General features: G+C 57.2%; 1 protein-coding gene across 1 annotated transcript; it reads right to left on the bottom strand.

Moving 5' to 3' along the window:
• Window positions 1-6,144: 6,144 nt before the first annotated feature.
• LY6D (lymphocyte antigen 6 family member D) lies at window positions 6,145-7,851 on the bottom strand. The gene is made up of 3 exons (XM_020900030.2): window positions 7,755-7,851; window positions 6,855-6,953; window positions 6,145-6,671 (listed from the first exon to the last, which is right to left on the bottom strand). The coding sequence occupies exons 1-3, from the start codon at window positions 7,804-7,806 to the stop codon at window positions 6,436-6,438; spliced, it is 387 nt and encodes a 128-aa protein (XP_020755689.1). The 5' UTR covers window positions 7,807-7,851; the 3' UTR covers window positions 6,145-6,435.
• Between the last annotated feature and the right edge of the window lie 12,159 nt (window positions 7,852-20,010).

The following is a 20,010-nucleotide window of genomic DNA, read 5'->3' as shown; positions in this document are numbered from 1 at the left end:
TCAAGAAGTTTGTGAATTTTTTCTTAAGGTTTCTATGATTTGTCCAGTTAAGTGGGTGTCTTGATCACTGGAGATTGTAGAAATTATATTCCAGGTGGGAAACATATTTTCTAACCTTTTCTTTTTCATTGTGAGAACATGAGCCCTGAAACCAGGGAAAGCTTTAACCTTTCAAACAGAAAATGAGGTTTGTCAGGGAGCTGAGAAAAAGCCAAGCAGCCATCTTGGATTTCCCATACCCTTGATTTTTAAAAAATTTATAGTTATGGTTTATTCATTTTAAATTCCCTGATTTAGGAGTAGACTGTTGTCGTGTTTTAAGAATATCAGGATAGCAAAAGTCTGACAACAAGGGGTTAATTTTTTATAGGCACAGAATGAGCTTTATCTATGTGTGCCATAATCTTCATAGATCATTGTGAAATAATACTCTTTTACTCTATCAAAGTAACAGAAGATTTTTAAAACAAATGTAAATCACTTGAAGGCAAATAAATTTATATAGCCTGTTGTTAAAAGCTGCATTCCAAGAAAACTTTGTTCTCTTAACAGAGAGAGAAAGCCAGATTCCAATCTGGTATCAGCTCATTGTTAATAACAAAATTTGTTCATCTAGTTAATTTTAGTTTAATCTTAGAAAGACCCTTCAATAAATCTTGAAGAGGTAGTACTGTAAAGGCATCAAAGTGAAACTATAGCTTTCTATAATGGAAAAAGGCTCAAGAAGGCAAGTATAAAATCTGATTGTAATGAAACTGACAAGGTAACTTGGTTACTACTGTGACATGTGATTAAGATAGTAACTAGAATTATGACTGATAACATTTTACCAATACATATCAAATCTTTATGAATTCTATATAATTTCTAGATTATCTCCATTAGTAACATTTACCATACAATATAACCTGAGAAGATTTATTACTTATTTGACAGTACTTCCCTTGTGGCTCAGACGGTAAAGCATCTGCCTACAATGTGGGAGACTGGGGTTCAATCCCTGGGTCTGGAAGATCTCCTGGAGAAAGAAATGGAAACTCACTCCAGTATTCTTGCCTGGAAAATTCCATTGCCTGAGGAGCCTGGTAGGCTACAGTCCATGGGGTCACAAAGAGTCAGACATGACTGAGAGGCTTCACTTCCTATGTACCTTTAACATACCAAATTAACCTAATTAGTTTAATATCTTTCTTTGGGATGCCTCAAAAGTCCTCTGAAGCACCCCAAAATTAGTTAAAGATCAAAAGAAGTTCATCAGAATTTGTTTTTAGGAAGTTCCATCAAAAAATATTACAGAGTTTAGAACATTCAGTCAGATCGGATCATAAGTCACTGTGAAAAAAAAAAAAGTTATTCTTGCAGCCAGAGTAACAAAAAACAGATTGGCTCAAGATAGCCGAGCAGAAGGATGTTTGATAATCTTCTCCTGAAAGAGAACCAAAACCACAAATAGCTGTTAAACAGCCATTGATCAGAGGATACTGGAACCCATCAGAAAAAGATACGCATGTCCAAGCACAGAGAACAAGCCATAATGAGATGGTAGTGAGTGAATGAGTGAAGTTGCTCAGTCGTGTCCGACTCTTTGCGACTCCATGGACTGTAGCCTACCAGGCTCCTCTGTCCATGGGATTTTCCAGGCAAGGGTACTGGAGTGGGTTGCCATTTCCTTCTCCAGAGGATCTTCCTGACCCAGGGATCGAACCCGGGTCTCCCACATCGCAGGCAGACGCTTTACCGTCTGAGCCACCAGGGGAGCCGTAATGAGATGGTAGGAGGGGCACAATCATGATTAAATCAAATCCCACACCCGCCAGGTGGGCACCCTTCAAATGAGAGAAAAACACCAAAGAAGTTCTCGCACAGTTATGAAGGTTCTGAGCCCCGCATCAGGCTTCCCACCCTGGGGATCCAGCAAATGGACTTCCCACCCCGGGGATCCAGCAAATGGACTAGCAATCCCCAGGGAATCTGACCTTGAAGTCCAGCTGGATTGGATTGCAGGATTTCCATAGGACTGGGGAAAACAGAGACTCCACTCTTGCAGGACACAGGCAAAACCTTGTGTGCACCAGGAACCAGGGGAAAGGAGCAGTGACCCCACAGGAGACTGAGCCAAACCTACCTGTGCGTGTTGGAGCCTCTCCTGCGGAGGTGAGGGTTGGCAGTGGCTTGCCACGGGAACAGGGACACCGGCAGCAGCAGTCCCGGGAGGTGACCCTTGGCGTGAGCCCTCTTGGAAATTGCCGTTAGCCCTACCATAGAGCCTGTAGACTCCAGGGCTGAGTCCCCTCAGGCCAAACAACTAACATGGAAGGAGCCCAGCCCATCAGCGGACAATTGGATTTAAGTTTTACTGAGGATGGTCTGCCCACCAGAGGGAGACCCAATTTTCTCTGCCATCAGTTCCTCCCATCAGGAAGCTTGCCTTTTAGCCTTATCCACCAGAGGGCAGACGAACTACAAGAAGCAAGCAAGCAAGAACTACAATCCCGCAGGCTCCGAAATGGAAAGCCGCAGTCACAGAAAGCTAATCAGAATGAAAAAGCATAGGATTGTCTTCCAGATGAAAGAACAAGATAAATCCCCAGAGAAAAAGCTAAATGAAGTGGAAATAGGCAATCTTCTGAGAGGGTAACAGGCAGGAAGGCGAGGGGTCTCCAAACAGAGGAAAGAGGCAGCAAGTGTCACATTTTTTCTCTCTCTTAAGCAGCAGGAGGAAACAAACTAGTGTTATATTTTTTTCCCCTTCTCTATACAAATTTAAAAAGAGATTTCTCTTAAATTTCTGTGTTGCCATAATGACACCTGGTACCACCTGAACTTAACTTGTCTTAAATCTTAGCTAACGAATGCATTTTTCTTATGGAAATATTTGTCTTAAGCTATTTTAATGTACTTTGCATTTACCCTAGACTCTGTCTTCAAGTTGATTCTGAGCTCTTCAAGTCAGTTCTGCCTAAAGGCTCAGAACCTACTTGACAAACTAGTTTGTTATACTCATACATTGTTCTCCTAATCTATGTTAATGAAACTATATATTTGTATGGAAATCTGCCTTTCTTCAAGATTCATGTCAATCTGTTTTTATATGCCCGGGATGACTCACCTGGCGCCAATGTTATCTCAAGGCATGTTGTGGGTGAGGGGCCTGGTGCCATTCTCTGAGTTTTGAGACATTTCCTTTCTCTAATTAGCAGACTGCTAGTAGCTATGTAACATACAGCTAAAGACTAGCAGGGGGCACTCTTTCTGCTCCCTTCTGACGTCTATGTCAGAAACTTTCTCTATCTCTTTTATACTTTAATACAACTTTATTACACAAAAGCTCTAAGCAATCAAGCCTCGTGTCTGGCCCCAAATTTAATTCTTTTCCTCTGGAGGCCAAGAATCCCAGCATCTTTTGTGGTTCAGCAACAACCTTTCACTTCCAGAAAAAGAATTCAGAATAACGACGGTGAAGATGATTCAGGAGCTCGGAAAAAGAATGCAGAAGATGCAATAAATGTTTACCAAAGACCTAAAAGAACTAAAGAACAAACAACAGAGATAAACAATACCCTAGAAGGAATCAGTAACAGAATAACAAGGGCAGAAGAATGGATAAGCGACCTGGAAGATGAAATGGTGAAAATCACCAAAGCAAAATAGAATATAGAAAAAAGAATAAAAAGAAATGAAAACAGTATAAGAGACCTTTGGGACAACATTAAATGCACCAACATTTCACATTATAGGGGTCCCAGAAGGAGAAGAGAGAGAAAGAGAAAGGACCCGAGAAAATACCTGAAGAGATAATAGCTGAAAAGATCTCTAACATGGGAAAGGAAACAGTCAACCAAGTCCAGGAAGTGCAGAGAATCCCAGGCAGGATAAATCCAAGGAGGAACAACTAAGACACATAGTAATCAAACTGATAAAAATTAAAGACAGATAAAATATTAGGAAGAGTTCCCAGAGCTCACGCAAGCTGGAGGACAAACCTTGTGTCGACTGAAAAGCAAAACAAAACCCTGCACAACCTAAAAGCCATGTGTTAATGTTTTATTTGGGGACCCTACTGAGGACTACTGGGGGTTCCCTGCTGGCTCAAAGGGTAAAGAATCCGCCTGCAATGCAGGAGACCCAGGTTCAATCCCTGGGTCAGGAAGATTCCCCTGGAAAAGGGAATGGCAACCCACTCCAGTATTCTTGCCTGGAGAATTCCATGGACAGAGGAGCCTGCCAGGCTATAGTCCATGGGATACCAAAGAGTTGGACACAACTGAATGACTAACACCTCCATTTTAGCTATCTAGGGCCAGTATCCTGTTTTCCTCCACCCTGAATTCCCCTCAGGAAAACTATCAAACCCATGGAACCCAGAAGTTCAATGAACTTCAAGCACAGAAATTGAAGAAAACTACACCAAAGAACATTGTGTGATTAACTGCTTAAAACCAGTGGTAAAGAGAAAACACTAGAAGCAGACATTATATGATGCACAGAGGATCGAAGATACGGATGCCGGCAGATTTCTTGTCAGAAACAGTGAAGTCAATGCAGTGAAGGAATGTTTGAAATACCAAAGCACAAAAGCAAGACAAACAACTTGGAGTTACGTGCCCAGTGAAAACATATCTGAAAGGTGAAGGGGAAATGAAGTTTTCAGACATGCAAAAGCAGAAAGAATTCATTTCTAAAATTAAATAAAAAGAAAGAAAGAAAAGACAAGACAGAGGAAGAAAAGGAAAATCAAAGAGCTCTGCTTAATAAAGTAACAAAGGAGATAAAATGGAATCACAAAAGATGAATCTGTTCACAAAAGAGAGGGCAGAAAAAGAGGGGAAAGGAAAAAAGAACAGGTGGACAGAGAACAGGGAAGACAGGATGAAAGCCTTAAACCATGACAGCTGCATCCACACTGAATGGTCCAAACAGGCTTGAGGTCACTAGTTGAGCTGCTGGAGATACAGATGCGGGGCAGGCGGCTGCTGTCCAGCAGCTCTGGAAGACTCCCCTGCCCTTCACTGCCGCCCTCACTCAGACGCTGCTCCCGCCTGGGGGCAATTGGCACTCCCAGGAATCGGAAGGTGCCTCCCACCTCTCAACTCTTCCTGGGCCTCGTGGCCTGGGTTGTCCCCTGACTGATGTCCCCTCTACGGAGCCTTTCCTGATCCCACGTGGCGACAACCTCCTCCTCCGTTGGGAACTTCGCCGGCCGCCCCGGGCTTCCAGGTGGGCGTGGGGGGTCCCGTGTGGGATCAGCCTCCCTTCCCTCCAGGTGAACGTCCCTGTCCCCGCCCCCCACCGCTTGATCCAAAGCCCAGCCACACGGGCAGCCTGCCGTGGGGCCCCCTGAGGACGAGGCCTATCTCTCGCCCGGCGCGCCTCAGCCCCTCTGCCCGACCTCCGTGGCCCACGTGTCTGACCCGTTCTTTCCACTCCCTGCTGCGGGTTCCCGGGCGCCCAGGGCCCCTAGTGGGCTCCGAGTCAGGGGCGGGGCACCCCCCACCCCCGCCCGCCTTGGCAGCTCGTCCCAAGGCCCGGCTCCCCCGTGTGGCCACCGGGAGGCGCGCTGGTCCTCGGAATATTCCCGGCGCAGCAGGAGCGGTGGCCGGATAGCAGGCCCTGCGAGGGCAGAGAGGGAGAGGCCAGCTGCGGCCTGGCGCCCGGACCTCGGACCTACGACACTGCGGGCGCGCGCTGCTGGCACACGTAGGGCTCACAGGCTCCGGGAGCGGAAGGGTCTTGCTCAAGGCCACCTAGTAGGACAAAGCGGGACCCTAGCGACCCTGGGCCGGCGGGGCTTGGATGTGGGCGGTGGGTAAGGGCTGGCAGGGTGGACGCGGTGTTCCACCGGGTGATCTCAGGCAGGCAGGTGGAGAGCTCGGCCTGCGCATCACGGCTGCACCCACAAGCTTCTGTGCCCTGCTTAGGCTCAGACCTCCCTCAGGAGGGCCTTCCTTGTCTGGGGCTGCAGAGGAGGGGTCCGGGGAGGGTCATGTCCCCTCCAGCAAGGCGGGGTGACGGCGGCACTTCAGGCCTTGTGCATGCTGCTGAAACTGGTTCTGGGTGACAAGCCCTGGGACTTGGGGGCCTGTGTGTGCAGATGACCGCCGCCCCCACCCCCTCCACTCCGGAATAGCACCAACATGACCACACTGGTTTTCAGTCATTTATTCCAACGCGGGGCTTTGAATAGAAAAATAAACAGAAACCAAACAGAATGAAGATGAAATCAGGAGGGAGCGGAAGGCCTCCTGTCCCCTCCCCCACTGCACTGCTCCGGGAGGGAGGCGCTGTCTTCTTGTGCCAGGGCCGCCCCAAGCCTTCAGCTCTTCCCGCCCCTCAGCTGCTGCCCGGCCTCAGACCTTCTACGGAGGCCCCAGCCCAGGGTGTCTGAGCCTCCATCCTGGCCAGGGAGAGGAGGGGGTGGGGCCCTGGTTCTGGGGGTCACAGGCCAGGGGCCCAGAGGAGGGCAAGGAGGCCACAGACCAGCGCCAGTCCGAGGGGGGCGCTGGTGCGGGCGGGTGCGGTGTTCTGCCGGCTCTGCAGACCCTCGTTGCACAGGTCGCTCTTGCAGCACAGAGTGGTCTCCTGGCCCTTGCTGACCTGGCCCTGCTGGCTGTTCGTGGGCGTGCACCACACGGAGCAGTTCTTCTCCACTAGGTTCCCAGACAGAGGCTCCACTGGGGATGGGTGGGTGAGGTCAGGCCAGGTGGCACCCCTGTCCCCCAGGGCCTCCCAAGTCCCAGCTTCCACCGCCTCAGGACTGGACTGTCACTGAGACCCCTTCCAGCAGCCTCCCCAGGGATGATCCTCAAGCCCTGGGGCGCCCCACAGGGCCTCCTTCCCTCGCCCAGATCGCTCACCCCTGATCACAGTCTTGCAGAAGCTGGAGCTGGCTGAGCAGGTCTGCGGTTTCTTGCAGTTGCTGGAGCTGCTGCACACATGGCACTGGAGAGCCTGGGCTGGGGGGAGAGCCCAGGGCATCAGCAGGCCCCACGGCGCCCTCCCAGAGGGGCTGGGGAGACCCCTGTTAGACAGAGCCCTCTGCCACCCCTGCCCTGGGCCAGTCCCTCTGAGGCCCCCGGGCCCCACCGGGGCTCACATCTTGCACACAGCCCCGGGAGGCAGGAAGTAACGTCCGCATGGGCTGGGGCCCTGGAGCCTCACCCCCTGCACTCCCCCCACCGCCCCCCCCCCGCCCCACCCCGAGGAGCTGTCCAGCACTGAGCATCTCTAGAGGACTGATGAGGCGGCCAATATGGCTGCACTGAAGACCCTTCCCCGGGGGCATCAGAGGCTCTGGGGCATGCTAACTACAGCTCACAGGACCTGGCTGCTGGCCCTCCATGGGGACTGTCTCGCAGTGGGCAGTGGGCAGCCCATGGTGAGGACCTGAGGCTGAGTCGACACCCTGGGGGCTGTCAGTTTGGCCGTGCTGAGCCTGCAGGGGGATGGGCGACCTTGGGAGGGCCCTGGGGCCTGGGGGGGCATTGAGGCTGGCCTCTGGCCTCTGTCTTTCTCGGGGAGAAGTATATCAAGACAACCCCCAGCATTGCTCCCTCTCCACGTGTCTGATCCGCTGGGTTGACTCTAAGATTCTCTGGTTCTGAAATATTGTAAGTCTGTGATCCCACGAAGTTAATGTGCAGGGTTCACTTTGTTCTAGTCCCTGCAAATCCAGGGTTCTCCGTGCCTAGAGGGAAGCCACTCCAGGCTTCCAGGGCCTGGCTCCCCACTCCCCCAGCCCCCACCCAGCCCCTCACCTGGCTCAGCTGCCACAGCCAAGGCAATGAGGAACAGCAAGGCTGTCTTCATCTCGGGGCACCTCTGGGAGCACTGGCACCCTCCCCCCCCCAGAGGCCTTATAGTTGGGACAGGTGCTGGTGGGAGGGGCGGGGACCTGCCCCACCCTGCCCGGCCCACACCCTCCAGCCCAGCATACCCGTGCCCTGCCAGCTGCAGGGCTCTCTGGCCCTCTCCACCTCCTGCTGCCTCCCACTCCTTCCTCCCCCTCAGCGGGCTATAGACAGAGGCGTCAGCTGGGTCTACAGCTCATCCCGCTCTCACCCTCTGCCCAGCTCTGGTCGCTTTCTCTGACCCCCATCCTCAGACAGGGTCACAGAATCCCAGGTCTGTGCATGTGCCCTGGGGATGCCCAGTGCCATGCTTGGGCCAGGGTGGAAGGCAGGAGGAAGCCCTAGATTCTTGGGCTCCAGGGGCTCAGGGTTGCTAGGTCAACGGCCAGGTCTCCTGAAAAAAAGACCCCAGCATCCACTTAAAAAACAGTCACAACCTAATAGTTGAGAGTTATGTTTTATTCAGTGGGAATATTTAGGACTTCAAGCCTGGAGGGCAGCATCTCAAGTGACCCTGAGAGAACTGCTCCAAGGAGCGGGGCAGAGAGGAGTCAGCTTATATAGGAGTTTGTAACACAAGGCGTGTAGTCTGAACATCTGAAGTATTTCATGTGAATTAAAGAAAACCAGTTATCTCGAGCTAAGCATTTTAGGGTTTTCCTCTGTATGGGAAGATGCAACAGTCTGAGCTCACTGAGATCATTCCTTTCACATGCATCTCGCCAACCTGGGGCCAGGATCTTCGGTGCTCACTGCAGGGGAGCAGCTGCAGCCCAGGGACTGCCGGTCAGCAGGTATCCTACTCCTTCCTGGTTGCCCTGGATGGCTGGAAGGATGGCTGGAATCGCTTTTGACTGTGATGTCCTTGTTTCTCACCTGGAAGCAAAGCGTTCACTAAGTTGTCTGGACCTGGGTGAACGGGGAAGGAGAAGCCCTCGGGGCAGGGGTGTGGATGCTGGCTGTGCCTGCAGAGAGGTGGGCACCACAGCTGCGGGGGGCGGGGGTGCATGTGATCCAGTGGGACCTGGAGTGGCAGAGGAGGGGCAAGGGCTGGGCTGCTGGGGAAGGGGCAGTGTGGAGGAAAGACTCAGGCCCTCATGGAGACGGGTGCTCTCTGTCTGCTTTGGTCCTGAAAGCCAGTGTGCTCTTCCCAGCCAGGCCCAGGGGCCCATCTGGGGCGGGGGTTTGCCTGGGGTTGCCAGGCAGATCCCCACCCCCATTCGCTCTTGCAGTGTTGGGGGGGGCGGGGGGTGGACTTGGGCCTTTGAGGAGAGGTTCCCGACCCCCTGCCCTTCTCCTCGAAGGTTTCTCTGTCCACTTGCTGGCCTTGAAAGTGAAGTCGCTCCGTTGTGTCTGACTCTTTGCGACCCCATGGACTGTAGCCTGCCAGGCTCCTCTGTCCATGGGCTTCTCCAGGCAAGAATGCTGGAGTGGGTTGCCGTGCCCTCCTCCAGGGGATCTTCCTCAACCAGGGATGGAATTCAGGTCTCCCACACTGCAGGCAGACTCTTTACCGCCTGAACCACCAGGGAAGCCCTTGCTGGCCTTGGGACCCCACCACTTCTTTGCTGTGCCTGGAGAGCCTGCTGGGTGGTGTGGGTGAGACGCAGAGAGGCACGCCATGAGGACCACAGGTGGAGCTGGAGCATTGATGAAGGTCAGCCCCGGGCCCACACCAGCAGCGAACCTGCCAATGGACCTGCAAATGGACACGCCCCTGAAGGTCTGGGGGCAGGGCCTGCCCAAGGCTCCCTGGGGCACCGGCTCAGGCCTCTCCTCCCCGTGGCCCCAGCGAGCAGATGGCTGAGCTGGCCTCTGCTCCTCCCTGCCGTGGTGGGGCCGAGTCAGACTGCAGCAGGGTGTGCACAGCTGGGGGCCTGAGCAGGCGCTGCCTGCCGGTACGGGGCCTGCAGGGCCCGCCCGAAGGTGGAGGGGTGTTCCAGTGCTTTTCGGGACCCGGGGGCTCAGGAGCGGGGCACCAGAGTCCATGAGGCAGCCCCACTCAGCCTGCTGAGCCCGAGAAGGCTGCCCGTCCTGCGGACTGACCCCAGGGCTTGTTTGGGTGGTCCGGACTGAGAAGGCGGGCAATGTGGGGATCTCATGCCCTGATCCAGAGAGACAAAATCACCTCGCGCTCTGGGGCCTCCCCACAGGCAGGAGGCAGGGGTGGGAGGGAGGGGACCTGGGAAGCCTGGGAAGTGGGCGCAGTGACAGGGCGGGGACTGGCAGGGCTGGGGAATGGCAGGAGGGGAAGGGTGACTCAGTGGGCCGGAAGCATGGACGCTGCTGGAAGAACAGGTTTAGGGGGTTGGATTTCCTGTCGGCCCCACGCTGCTGCACAGTCGTGGCTGGCAGCGAAGTCTGGCCACGAGGCTGCTGGGCAGTGGGCTTCCCGCATGTGGGGCTGGGCCCTCCAGGGCAGGGGCTGTGTGCCCTGGCGGCAGGGCTGCCCACTGGGGCAGAGGTGGCATGTGATCCTGTTCTGTGGGAAGGAGGCCTTTGCCCCTGACAGGGCTCTTGCCTCTCCTGGGGGCTTCCTAGCAGAAACATCAAGCCCAGATACCCTTTACTTATGGGAGAAAGTGGGTGATCCTGATGACAAGAGCTCTCAGAGGACTGGGAGTTACCAGGACAGTGCAGTCAGGAAGAGCTTCCTGTAGGCAATGACCTGGCCACTACTGTCTTGGAGGCAGGATTCAGGGGAGAGAGGAGCCCTAAAGTTGGTCTTTCATCCTCTTTCACTGGTAAAGAAATGAGGGGCCAGAAAGGACAGGGCTGGCTCCAGGTCACCTGGGAGTGGGCAGAACTTGGCACTTCTCTCTACTACCAGTAGCCTTCCTTCCCTTCCTCATCTCATGCTGGAGAGAGCTGCTGCTTTCTGGGCCCCAGCCCTCCCATCAGCCTGGGTCCCTGGCCTGATCGTACCAGCAGGCATGATAGCCAGGAGAGGCCTTGAAGGGGAACCACCTCCCCCCCCCCCCCCCCCTGCCCCCCAGCTCTGCTTGTTCCCTGGACTCAGCAGGCCAGGAAGCCAAGACAAGCCCTGCTCCTGCTCCCTGCCTCCCAACCCTCCTCCCCAGTCTCAGCCTGGGCACGGGACGGGACTGGGCCCAGACCTCTTGGCCGTCAGGACCACAGAACAGGAGGGTGGCCCAGAGAGGGGATGGCCTGGCTCAGCGTGGCACAGCGGCCAGCCCAGGCCTCTCATAAGTGTAGTCCTGGGAAGGCCCCCAGGCCCATCTTGGGCTGAGGGTGGGCACCAGGGCGGGTGAGTCAGGCCCAGTCTGGACCCCTTGAAACCTGGCATCGGGACAGGCTTCTTCAGCTGCAGGTCACTACAGGGGAAGCATCACCCCAGCTGTACCCCCAGACTTCCTCCACCTCAAGGTGCCCCGTTCACCCTCTCCTTCATTCCTTCAACAGAGCTTTAGAAGGACTCAGCATAGGCCAGGCACAGACGGTGAAGTAGAAACCAAAACAGGAGAGACAGGGTCTAGTCTTCGGGGCCCCCCGACTAGCTGGGGAGGTGTGGGGTGCACCTGCGATGCTCTGTGTGTGCCGCATGTGGGCATGATCGGGGAGGCCAGGGGCCTGGGGAGCTCCCCCGGGGTGGAGTGGGGCAAGGGCACGCCAGCAAGGGAGCCAGGGCCTGGCTCAGAGGCCGTGCGTGGAGTCTGGCTCCATTTCTGTCTTCCTTTCTCAGCAGCTGGAGAGCTGTGACTTCCCGGTGAGTCAGGCCTCTGAGTGACACGGGTCTCAGGCCTGCTCTGCTCCTGTCAGTCACACACCTGCCCACACTTTCGGGGCACCCTCAGTGACACACGGAGGGCGGGGCCTTGCCCCGTCAATGAGCGGGAGCAGAGTGGGCCTGGCCCCCTGGCCTGGGGCTCTTCCCCCGCCAGGCCTCCCTGCTCCTCCCTCCTGGTCAAGGAGAATCACTTTGTCACCCAAGATCACGGGCCAGCTACTTCCCAGGGCCTGAAGTTCCCCCCCACCCCGTCCTAGCCTGACCCCGGGGCCCCCAGCTGCCCTTCTCCAGGGCCCTCCCCCTACTCTGAGTGAGGCTCCCGGATGCCATCACTGTCCTTGGGCCGGGCTGGGGGATGGGGCTCCAGGCCAGCTCTGCCCCTCTGTGCTGGCCTTGCCTGCCTGCAGGGCCTCTCTCCTGCTCTGCAAGATGGGAAATCCAAGGAGGAGCCACATGGGCAGCCTTTCCTGCCTTGGGGCGCAACCTGTTGCCAGCAATGGCCAGACAGGAGCCCTAGCTTTCTGAGGGCCAAGAGAGACAAACTCTCCTGGGAGAGACCCTGCAGGACCCCTGGCCACACCACCACCTAGGACCAGCCCTGGGCACCTCTCCATGGAACCCTGCATGGGCCCTGACTGTCAGCTCCTCTGGCTGCATCCCTGAGAGGATAGCAGAGCTCAGGGATCTGGGTGATGAGGGCAAAGCCCTCAGGTGTGAGCTGTGTCCTTCTTGAAGACCTGGGTAGAGGCTCCAGGGTAGTGAACGTGGGGCCCTTCTCACCTTCCTCCCTCAGTCCGCCGCCATCACTTGCTCCCAACACCTACCCACCCGCCCACCCACCCATCTATCCATCGTGCATCCATCCACCCTCTATCCATGGATCCACCCACCCATCCATTACCCATCCAGCCATCCTCCCCCCATCCATTCACTCATCTGCCTCTCCATCCATGTAGCCACCTATCCTTTTATCCATGCATTCTTCCATCTTCCATCCATCTATCCATCCATCTGTCAATCCATCTGTCCATGTTTCCATCTCCCCGTCTATCTATGTATTCATCTTTGTTCCATCCATGCATTAATCTGTCCGTCTGTCCATCCATCTGCTCATCCAGGATTTCTCTGATGGCTCAGACAGTAAAGAATGTGCCTGCAGTGCCAAACACCTGGGTTTGAGCCCTAGGTTTGGAAGGTCCCCTGGAGAAGGGAATGGCCACCCACTCCAGTATTCTTGCCTGGAGAATTCCATGAACAGAGGAGCCTGGTGGCCTACAGTCCATGGGGTTGCATAGAGTTGGACACAACTGAGTGACTAACACACACACTGTCCCATCCACCACTCCATGTATCCATTTATTCATCCATGCATCCATCTATCCATCTGTCCATCCATCCATGTGTCATACCACTCATGTGTCCTCTAGGAGATAGTTACAGTGATGTTTCTCTATGTCCTCAGTCCTTTTCCCTTTCTCATTTATGTACACGTCTAGTCATTCTCAAAGGCTATGGAGTGAGACCTGATGGGGCTCTAAGAGCCTTAGGTCTCTGGGTAGTTGGTGGGCAGCTCTGGGATTTGCAACACCTGAAATGCAGACACTCCCTTTTTACTTAAGATTGCTGCAGTCCATGGGGTCGCCAAGTCGGACACAAATGAGCAACTGAACAGAACTGATATGTTAAACAGGGGAGGAGGAGGCTTTGGGAGGACGTCATCAACTATAATCCTTAAGACTGTAATAAATATCTAATGAAAATCATGGGCCCTGCTGGTCTGTCCATCTTTGGCACCTCTTATCCAGAGCATTGTATAAATTTCTTTCCATGACAACCTTCCACCCTCGTCACTCTGCCCCTTGCCCCTTGGGAACAAGAAATGGCCCCTTATTTGGTGATGCGACTCTTTAAACCCCGGTGAAACACAGCCAGGACAACCTAGAATTTTCTTACAAAAGGTTCTCTGGAAACAGCTGACGGAACTGTGGAATGGGGACTACTGTTTTCCCAAGCATGTGTTGTGGTGAGAGGGCTTCCGCCTGTCAGTGAGACCCAGGTTTCAGACGTGGACAGCCTCTCTTCAGACCCTGCCTTTTACCAAGGTTCCTGGGTCTGGGATGATGGGGGTCAGCAGAGTGGCCCCCGCGGCAGCCGCGCAGCCTGGGAACTAATGGCACGTTGTCCTCACGTGGCCCAGAGCAGAGGAGAGCCGGTGTCTGCTGCCCCAGGCCTCAGCTGCTGAGCGAGAAATCCGGGACCGCCCAGCCCAGGTGCTCTCTGCTTTGCTTGGTGGCCTTGGGGGCCTGGCGTTGGCACCAGCCCAGTCCAGGGGTGTGCGTGCTGTTGCAGCCTGCTCTGGGTGTGGGGACAGGCCCCTGGGCAGGGAGGTGGGTCCCCACCTGGGCCTGCCAGGAGTTCAATCACAAGAGCTTAGGGGATCAAGGGGTTTGTGTCATCTTAACTTGGAGATGTTATGTAAGAGGGGAGCAGGGGCAGCCCCCTGGGGAGTGGGGGAGAACATGATTTGTGGGGGGCCCTGAAGCCCCAGGGCTGTGCCCAGGCCAGAGGAGGCAGCTCTGAGAGTAAACCCCAGGGCACAAGCAGGACTTGGGGCTCCAGGACCCCTGCTGGCCGGTGGTCTCTCTGAGCTGGTGCCTGCCCTCCCGCCTTGGCCCTCTCTTAGGGGCATCAGGAATAACAGGCCGCAGCCCGAGCCGGCCACTGGCAGCCCTACCCCAATGCCACCTGAAATGCCACTCCCTAAGACAGCAGCAGGAGCAGGGGCTCAAGGTTGAGAGCCGCCCCCCGCCCCGCTGCCCAGAGACTGCCCTGTGGGGGCGTCTCCTGCCCACCCTCCGGTCTCCCGCCGGGGCTCAGCCCTGCCAACCTCTGGGCCTTTGCGCCTGCCGCCCTGCTGCCTGCCCACGGTCAGGATCGCCTCGCCTCTGAGCACTCTCCAGCCCCCGTGGGAAACCGCGGGCCCAGCTCGCCTGTCGGTCCCGGGTGTGTCAGCGTGGGGTCCTGCCATGCAGGAGGCGCTCTCTGGGGGTCTGTGGACTTGAGACAGGGTGGGGGTGGAGGCGGGCAGCTGTGGACAGGGGTGGGGAGAACTCAGAGAGGACTCAGGCTTTGGTGCACCACTCAGCCCCCAGGAGCCGGCGGGGGGTGGGATGGGGGGTGGGGGGCAGTCGAGAAAGCTCTGAGATCTGAGGACACGTGAATGACTTCATCCAGAAACAGTCTCCTGGCCCCACTCCCTCTGCGGAACACAGAGGAGGCGGCCATGAGTCGTGGGGTGGCGTCCAACATGGTTTTCTGTTGGGACTTGTAGGGGTGGGGCCTGCCCCATGGGGAGGTTGGTCTGACAGGAGAATCAAGAAAGGAAATTTCCACTTTCTTTAAGAAGAGAAACCCGAAGCTTCTCAAGCTGGGCGGAGTGGCCCAGCCCTGAGCTCCAACTCTGCCGCGGGGATGGCCACCCTGCAGGCCCACCTCCTCCTGGGTCTCCAGCCTGGGCTGTGCAGGCAGCTTGTGATGGAGGCAGGGACGGGCCCCAAGGGAACATTGACCGCCTTGGTTCAAGGCAGGGCCCCCGCAGCCTGTCTTGTCCTCCACACGGCCCAAGGTGCAGCAGCAAGAGGAAGCCCCACGAGAGGGCAGCGCCCCCTCCCCCCCCCGCCCCCCGCCACCACTAGCCTGAACCTCTGCTGTCCCGCACGTCCTGGGACCATTGGGACGGAATGGCCACCACCGCCCTGTGACAGGCGCAGCGGCCCTGCAGTGGCTGGGCACACAGGCCCTGGGGCCAGAGAAGGGCCTTCCTCCCTTTGGGGCAGGTAGGGGGGCTCCCAGAGGCCCTGGGCAGAGGGGCCGGGGAGCAGACCATCAGGAGAACTGGAGACCTGGGGGCCTGGAAGGAGCCCCAGAGCCCTGGGCGCCTGCTGTGTGCAGATCAGGGAGGTAGGGTGGGCAGGGGAGAGGGATGCAGAGCTGAACACCTTCGCTGGGGGAGGCTAAGGCTCAGAGGGGCACCCTGGGGGCTGCCAACTCAGCCCCCAACTCGGGGTTTGTTAAGAGCGTGTTTCTGCCACCCTGGCCAGAGGGCTTGGGGACAGACCCTGCTCTTCAAGGAGCAGAAGTGCTGCTTCCCCACCTGAGCATGTGCGCTGAAGTTCCCCCACACTTACAGTGTGTTCCCCACCCGCCTTCAAGGCATGGGGGTCCTCAAGACCAAGGACGAGAACCCTGCCCCCGCCAGACTCAACATCTCAGACTGAGCTGAGAGCAGCCTTGCAGCTTTATTCTTTCTCTCTTGATATCCTGCGGGAAAGCTCCCAGGGAGATAGGCCCATCCTCGCAGTGGTCAGCCAACCTGGCAGGGGCTGGCAGGGGTGCTGGTGACTTTCTAGAAACCCTGTCCCACCCCTGGACTTCAGCACCCCGAGCCCCAGCCTGAGAGCCAGAGGAGGCAGGCCCACTGGCCCCAAGGACGTCCCCTGGGTCTGTGAGGTGTGGATGCTCCAGCTGAGCAATGGACAGGTGGGCAGGTGAGCGAGCATCTGCGTGGGGCAGGGGTGGCCGGCTGGGTGCGTGTGAAGCCCTGCTCTCAGGTCTGCCTTCGCCTGCACCGGAGCTGCCGGAGTAGGGGTCGCCGCGGAGCACAGGGGGCCCTGAGAGGCAGGGCCTGAGGGAGAGGGGGTCCCCAGGGGGAGCCCCTCAAGTGGGCTGGAGGGGGTTGGGGAGAATTCAGGCACCCTTCCCACTGCTGGATGGTCAGGGGACCCCCGGAACCCAGGAGAAGGCTGAGTGAGGATGTTTCCATGCTGATGGTTCCCTGAGGCAGGGAGAGCTTCTCTTGGGAGGGGGCTGGTGGGGGCCGGGGGAGGCAGGGAGGAGAGACAGGGAGACAAGTGCTGCAGACAGACCCCACGCAGGCTGTGAGGGCTCGGGTGATTACAGGGCCGGCCCTGGCGGGTGGGCTCAGCAGGCTGCCCGGAGCAGCACCCACAGCAGGCTGGCCGCGGCGGTGGCCCCCAGAGCGCCTGGGCCGCCCCGCAGCCCCGCGGCCGCGCTGTTCTGGCACTGGCTGTCCTGGCAGCAGGAGACGGAGAGGGCCACGCCGTTCGAGGTCACAGTACTGTTGGGGCAGGTCGGCGCGCAGGACTTCATGACCAGGACGCCGCTGGGGCTGGCTGTGGAGAAAGGGGCAAGGGCCTGTGGGTGCCTGCCCCACCTCCCGGCTGGCCCTCGGGGAGGGCCTGCCGCGGGGCCCAGGTGCTACAGGGGCAGCCGGGCTCCGGGCTCCGGGCTCCGGGCTCCCCAGCGTGTGGGCGCCTGTCTCCCGCTCCCACCGGCTCCTCCCTGACGCCCGGGGCCAGGGACTGACACAGAGGCTCCCACGCCCTGCCTGTCTTCCAAGCCCCTCTGACGGACGTGGGGGCACTTCTCTGCTCTGGGTTTCAGGTTCCAGAGGGAAGGCCAGGCCCTGTGCTCACCTGTCCCTTTGTGGGTCTGGCAAGCCCTAGAAAAGGTGGGTGGGGGCTAGAGGACATGGGGCAGCCTGCACATTTGCCTTCAGAGCTTCACATCCCTCATGCAGGGAGACAGGGTGAGCCAGGGCCCTGGGGAGTGAGCGGGACGTTTTGGCAAGATGCCTTCCTCCGTGGACACTGGCTCAGCTTCTGCACCTGCCCCAGAGGTGGGTGGCCGCTGAGAAAGGCCCCCGAGATGATGGTGCTGGCAGGTCAGAGCCCAGTGTTGCTGGGTCACTGTGAGTCACTTCTCTCAATGCAGAACATGCTGGAAACTGTGAGCCCGCCCAAAAGGGACTCCCATTCACAGTCAACCCAGAGGCCGGAGAGGATGCAGGGTCTGTCTCCAGGCACCTTGATTTCCTCATCTGGAGAATGTGGATAATCAGAGAACCAACTGTGCAATTGTTCAGGGTTAGATGGGTTCATCTGTGAGGAGCGCTGAGAGCAAGCTGAATGAGCATCGGCTTTCGGCAGGCGTGGCTGGGAGCCATGTTCAGGGTGCTGCTGTCAGAGCCTCTGGTGCAGGGAAGGCTCTCACTCTGTAAGGCCAATGCCTTGGCCAAGGAGGACAGAAACGCTTGCTCCTGGAGGGTTGAAGCTGTGCCCTGACCAGGAGGGTCATAGGCCAGTGAGACCCTCTGAGGGGCCTCGAGCAAAGACCAGCTTGCCCAGGTGGGCAGCTGTCCCTCCCCAGGAAGCCCCTAGAAGCGGGGACAGCCCAGGGCTGCACACTGGATGGGGTTTTTCTTTACCTTTTACCCCCGCAGTAGATTCAGTTAACGCAACAGTTAATCACAGCTCTGCTGAGTTAGCTGGGTAAGGAGCTGTGTTTCTGTGGGCAGAACATAAGAGGGGCAGTCTTGGTGAAACCAGTAGGACCTTGGGGGTCTCCTGGATACAAGCCCCTTGGTGTCCTTTCTTCTTCTTTGGCCCTTCTCGAGCTCCAAAGAGCAAATTCGAGCAGCTAATGATCAGGACGACAGAGCCAGGGTGGCTGGCTCCTCTGGAAGGGGCACGGATGACACTCTGATGCTTGTCGTGAGCCCTTCTGTGGAAACTAAGAACCCCCAGCTAGTGGAGCATGATGACTACACGCTGACCACAAGCACTGGGCTCCAGATGGCTTGGAACCAGATGATCAAGATTCCAGAAAATCCCACAGTTAAAAACTTCGCCACCAACCCATGATCACGCACCTTCCACCCTCGTCCCTAACGTTGCCTTTATCGGCCTTCAGCAAGTTTGGGGCTTTTGAGCATGAGCTGTCCATTCTCCTTGCTAGATCCTGCAATAAATGCTAACTTCCCTTCACCACCACCCGGTGTGAGCCGACTGTCTTTGCTGCACATTGTTTGAGCAGACATGAGTTCTGTTTGGTAATTGGCCAACCCATTTCTGAGTTACAACTGAGAAGACACCTCCCAGTGTGGCCACACCCTCCCCTGAAGGCTCTGAGCTCCAGCTTCCTGGCCTGAGGAACCGTGTATTAGGCCAGGGCTGTCAGCAGACTGACTGAGAAGATGCCCTCATATCCTGGGCCTGGCGCCCAGTAGGGGCTGGCTCTTTGGGTCAAGGACCTCTGCAGGGCCACAGTCTCAGGCCCCTCCTCAGCAGATCCACAGAAGTCGAGGCCCAGAGACCACCCCCACTCCCACGGTTGCCCAGCTACCGTCCTCACAGTCTGATGAGAAGACTGAGGCTGGCGGAGGACTCATGACCTGCTGGAGGCACTCTGGGTGATGCAGGGAGCACAGAGCAGTGACCAGCCCACCACCGCCCAGGCCTGAGCTGGCCAGAGGGCCCTTGTCCTTCCACTTGCTGCCCCAGGCCCCCCAGCACCATCCCCCTCGGGTGGGGTCTCACTGCTCCCTCCCTCCTTGTCAGTGTGGGGAGCCCCTGGCTCGGGCTGGGCTGAGTCTGACTGCTGGTCCTGGAAGGGATACTCAGGGAATGCTGCCTGGCCAGGCAGGAGGGTGGACAGACAGATGGATGCAGGTGGGAAGTGGTATGAAGGCAGAGACAGCAGACCTGGGGCATCTAAGGGAAGCTCCCGACCCCGGGATGGAGCTGTGGGCCTTCAGAGTGTCTAGTCCTGTCCAGGGTGAAAGACCTGAGGCTCTTGGGGTGAAGGGAGCCCCAGGGGGCATCCTGGGCCTGCTGGGGATTTCTGGGAAGAAGCAGCAACCGCCCCCCCCATTCCTTCTCACTTCAAGGCTTACTGTGTCCTGGCCACCTCCCCCTAGTAAGCGCCTTGAGGCCAGCAATCTTGTGGTCCCTGCCTCACACCAGGACCAGAGCCAGGGGCACCTAGTGGGTACTCAGGGCCACCTGCCAGGTGACTTGGAGGGGGAGTAGCTCGCAGCTGTGGCCCTGGCAGCTGGGGCTCTGCCAGGAGCAGGGCTCGTCCCCTAGTCCCGAGACAGGGACATTCTCACGCCTCTAGGTGAGGTCTTTCTCCGCCTGACAGAAGGGGAGAGGCTCTAAGAGGCATCAGAGGGGTGCCTGGCTCCTGCACGGTGTCTCTGGACTGAACATGGCTGATGGCCAGCTGGGTTGGGGGAGATAGACCCCAGCATGGGTCCCAGCCCTGCCGTGCACTCGTGGCAGCTCTGGGCCAGACCCTATGATGCCTGTCATGCGTTCTGGCTGCAAGGGCCTCTGCATCATTGGGACTGACAAGGGGCAGTGGCCCAGAGGGTGAGCCCTGTGAGGCTGCCTGGCTGCCCTGCTTCACATGGGGAGCCTGGGGGACTCTGCGGGGCCTCTGCAGATGTGACCCCAGTGGCAGCAGCTGCCTGCAAGGAGGAAGTGGCAGCCCACTCCAGTCTTCCTGCCGGGAGAGTCCCATGGACAGATGAGCCTGGCAGGCTGCAGTCCACGG

The sequence above is a fragment of the Odocoileus virginianus genome, chromosome 15, assembly GCF_023699985.2.
Source record: "Odocoileus virginianus isolate 20LAN1187 ecotype Illinois chromosome 15, Ovbor_1.2, whole genome shotgun sequence".
Classification (NCBI taxonomy): Eukaryota; Metazoa; Chordata; class Mammalia; order Artiodactyla; family Cervidae; genus Odocoileus; species Odocoileus virginianus.
This window is presented reverse-complemented; position numbering and strand designations above follow the sequence as displayed.

Bases quoted from the DNA above. Each gene is read 5' to 3' on its own strand.
- LY6D (XM_020900030.2), bottom strand. From the start codon at position 7,806: ATGAAGACAGCCTTGCTGTTCCTCATTGCCTTGGCTGTGGCAGCTGAG. The intron at 6,954-7,754 runs GTGAGGGGCTGG...CTCTCCCCCCAG, and splicing joins GGCTGTGGCAGCTGAGCCAG to CCCAGGCTCTCCAGTGCCAT. The intron at 6,672-6,854 runs GTGAGCGATCTG...ACCCATCCCCAG, and splicing joins CTGCAAGACTGTGATCAGGG to TGGAGCCTCTGTCTGGGAAC.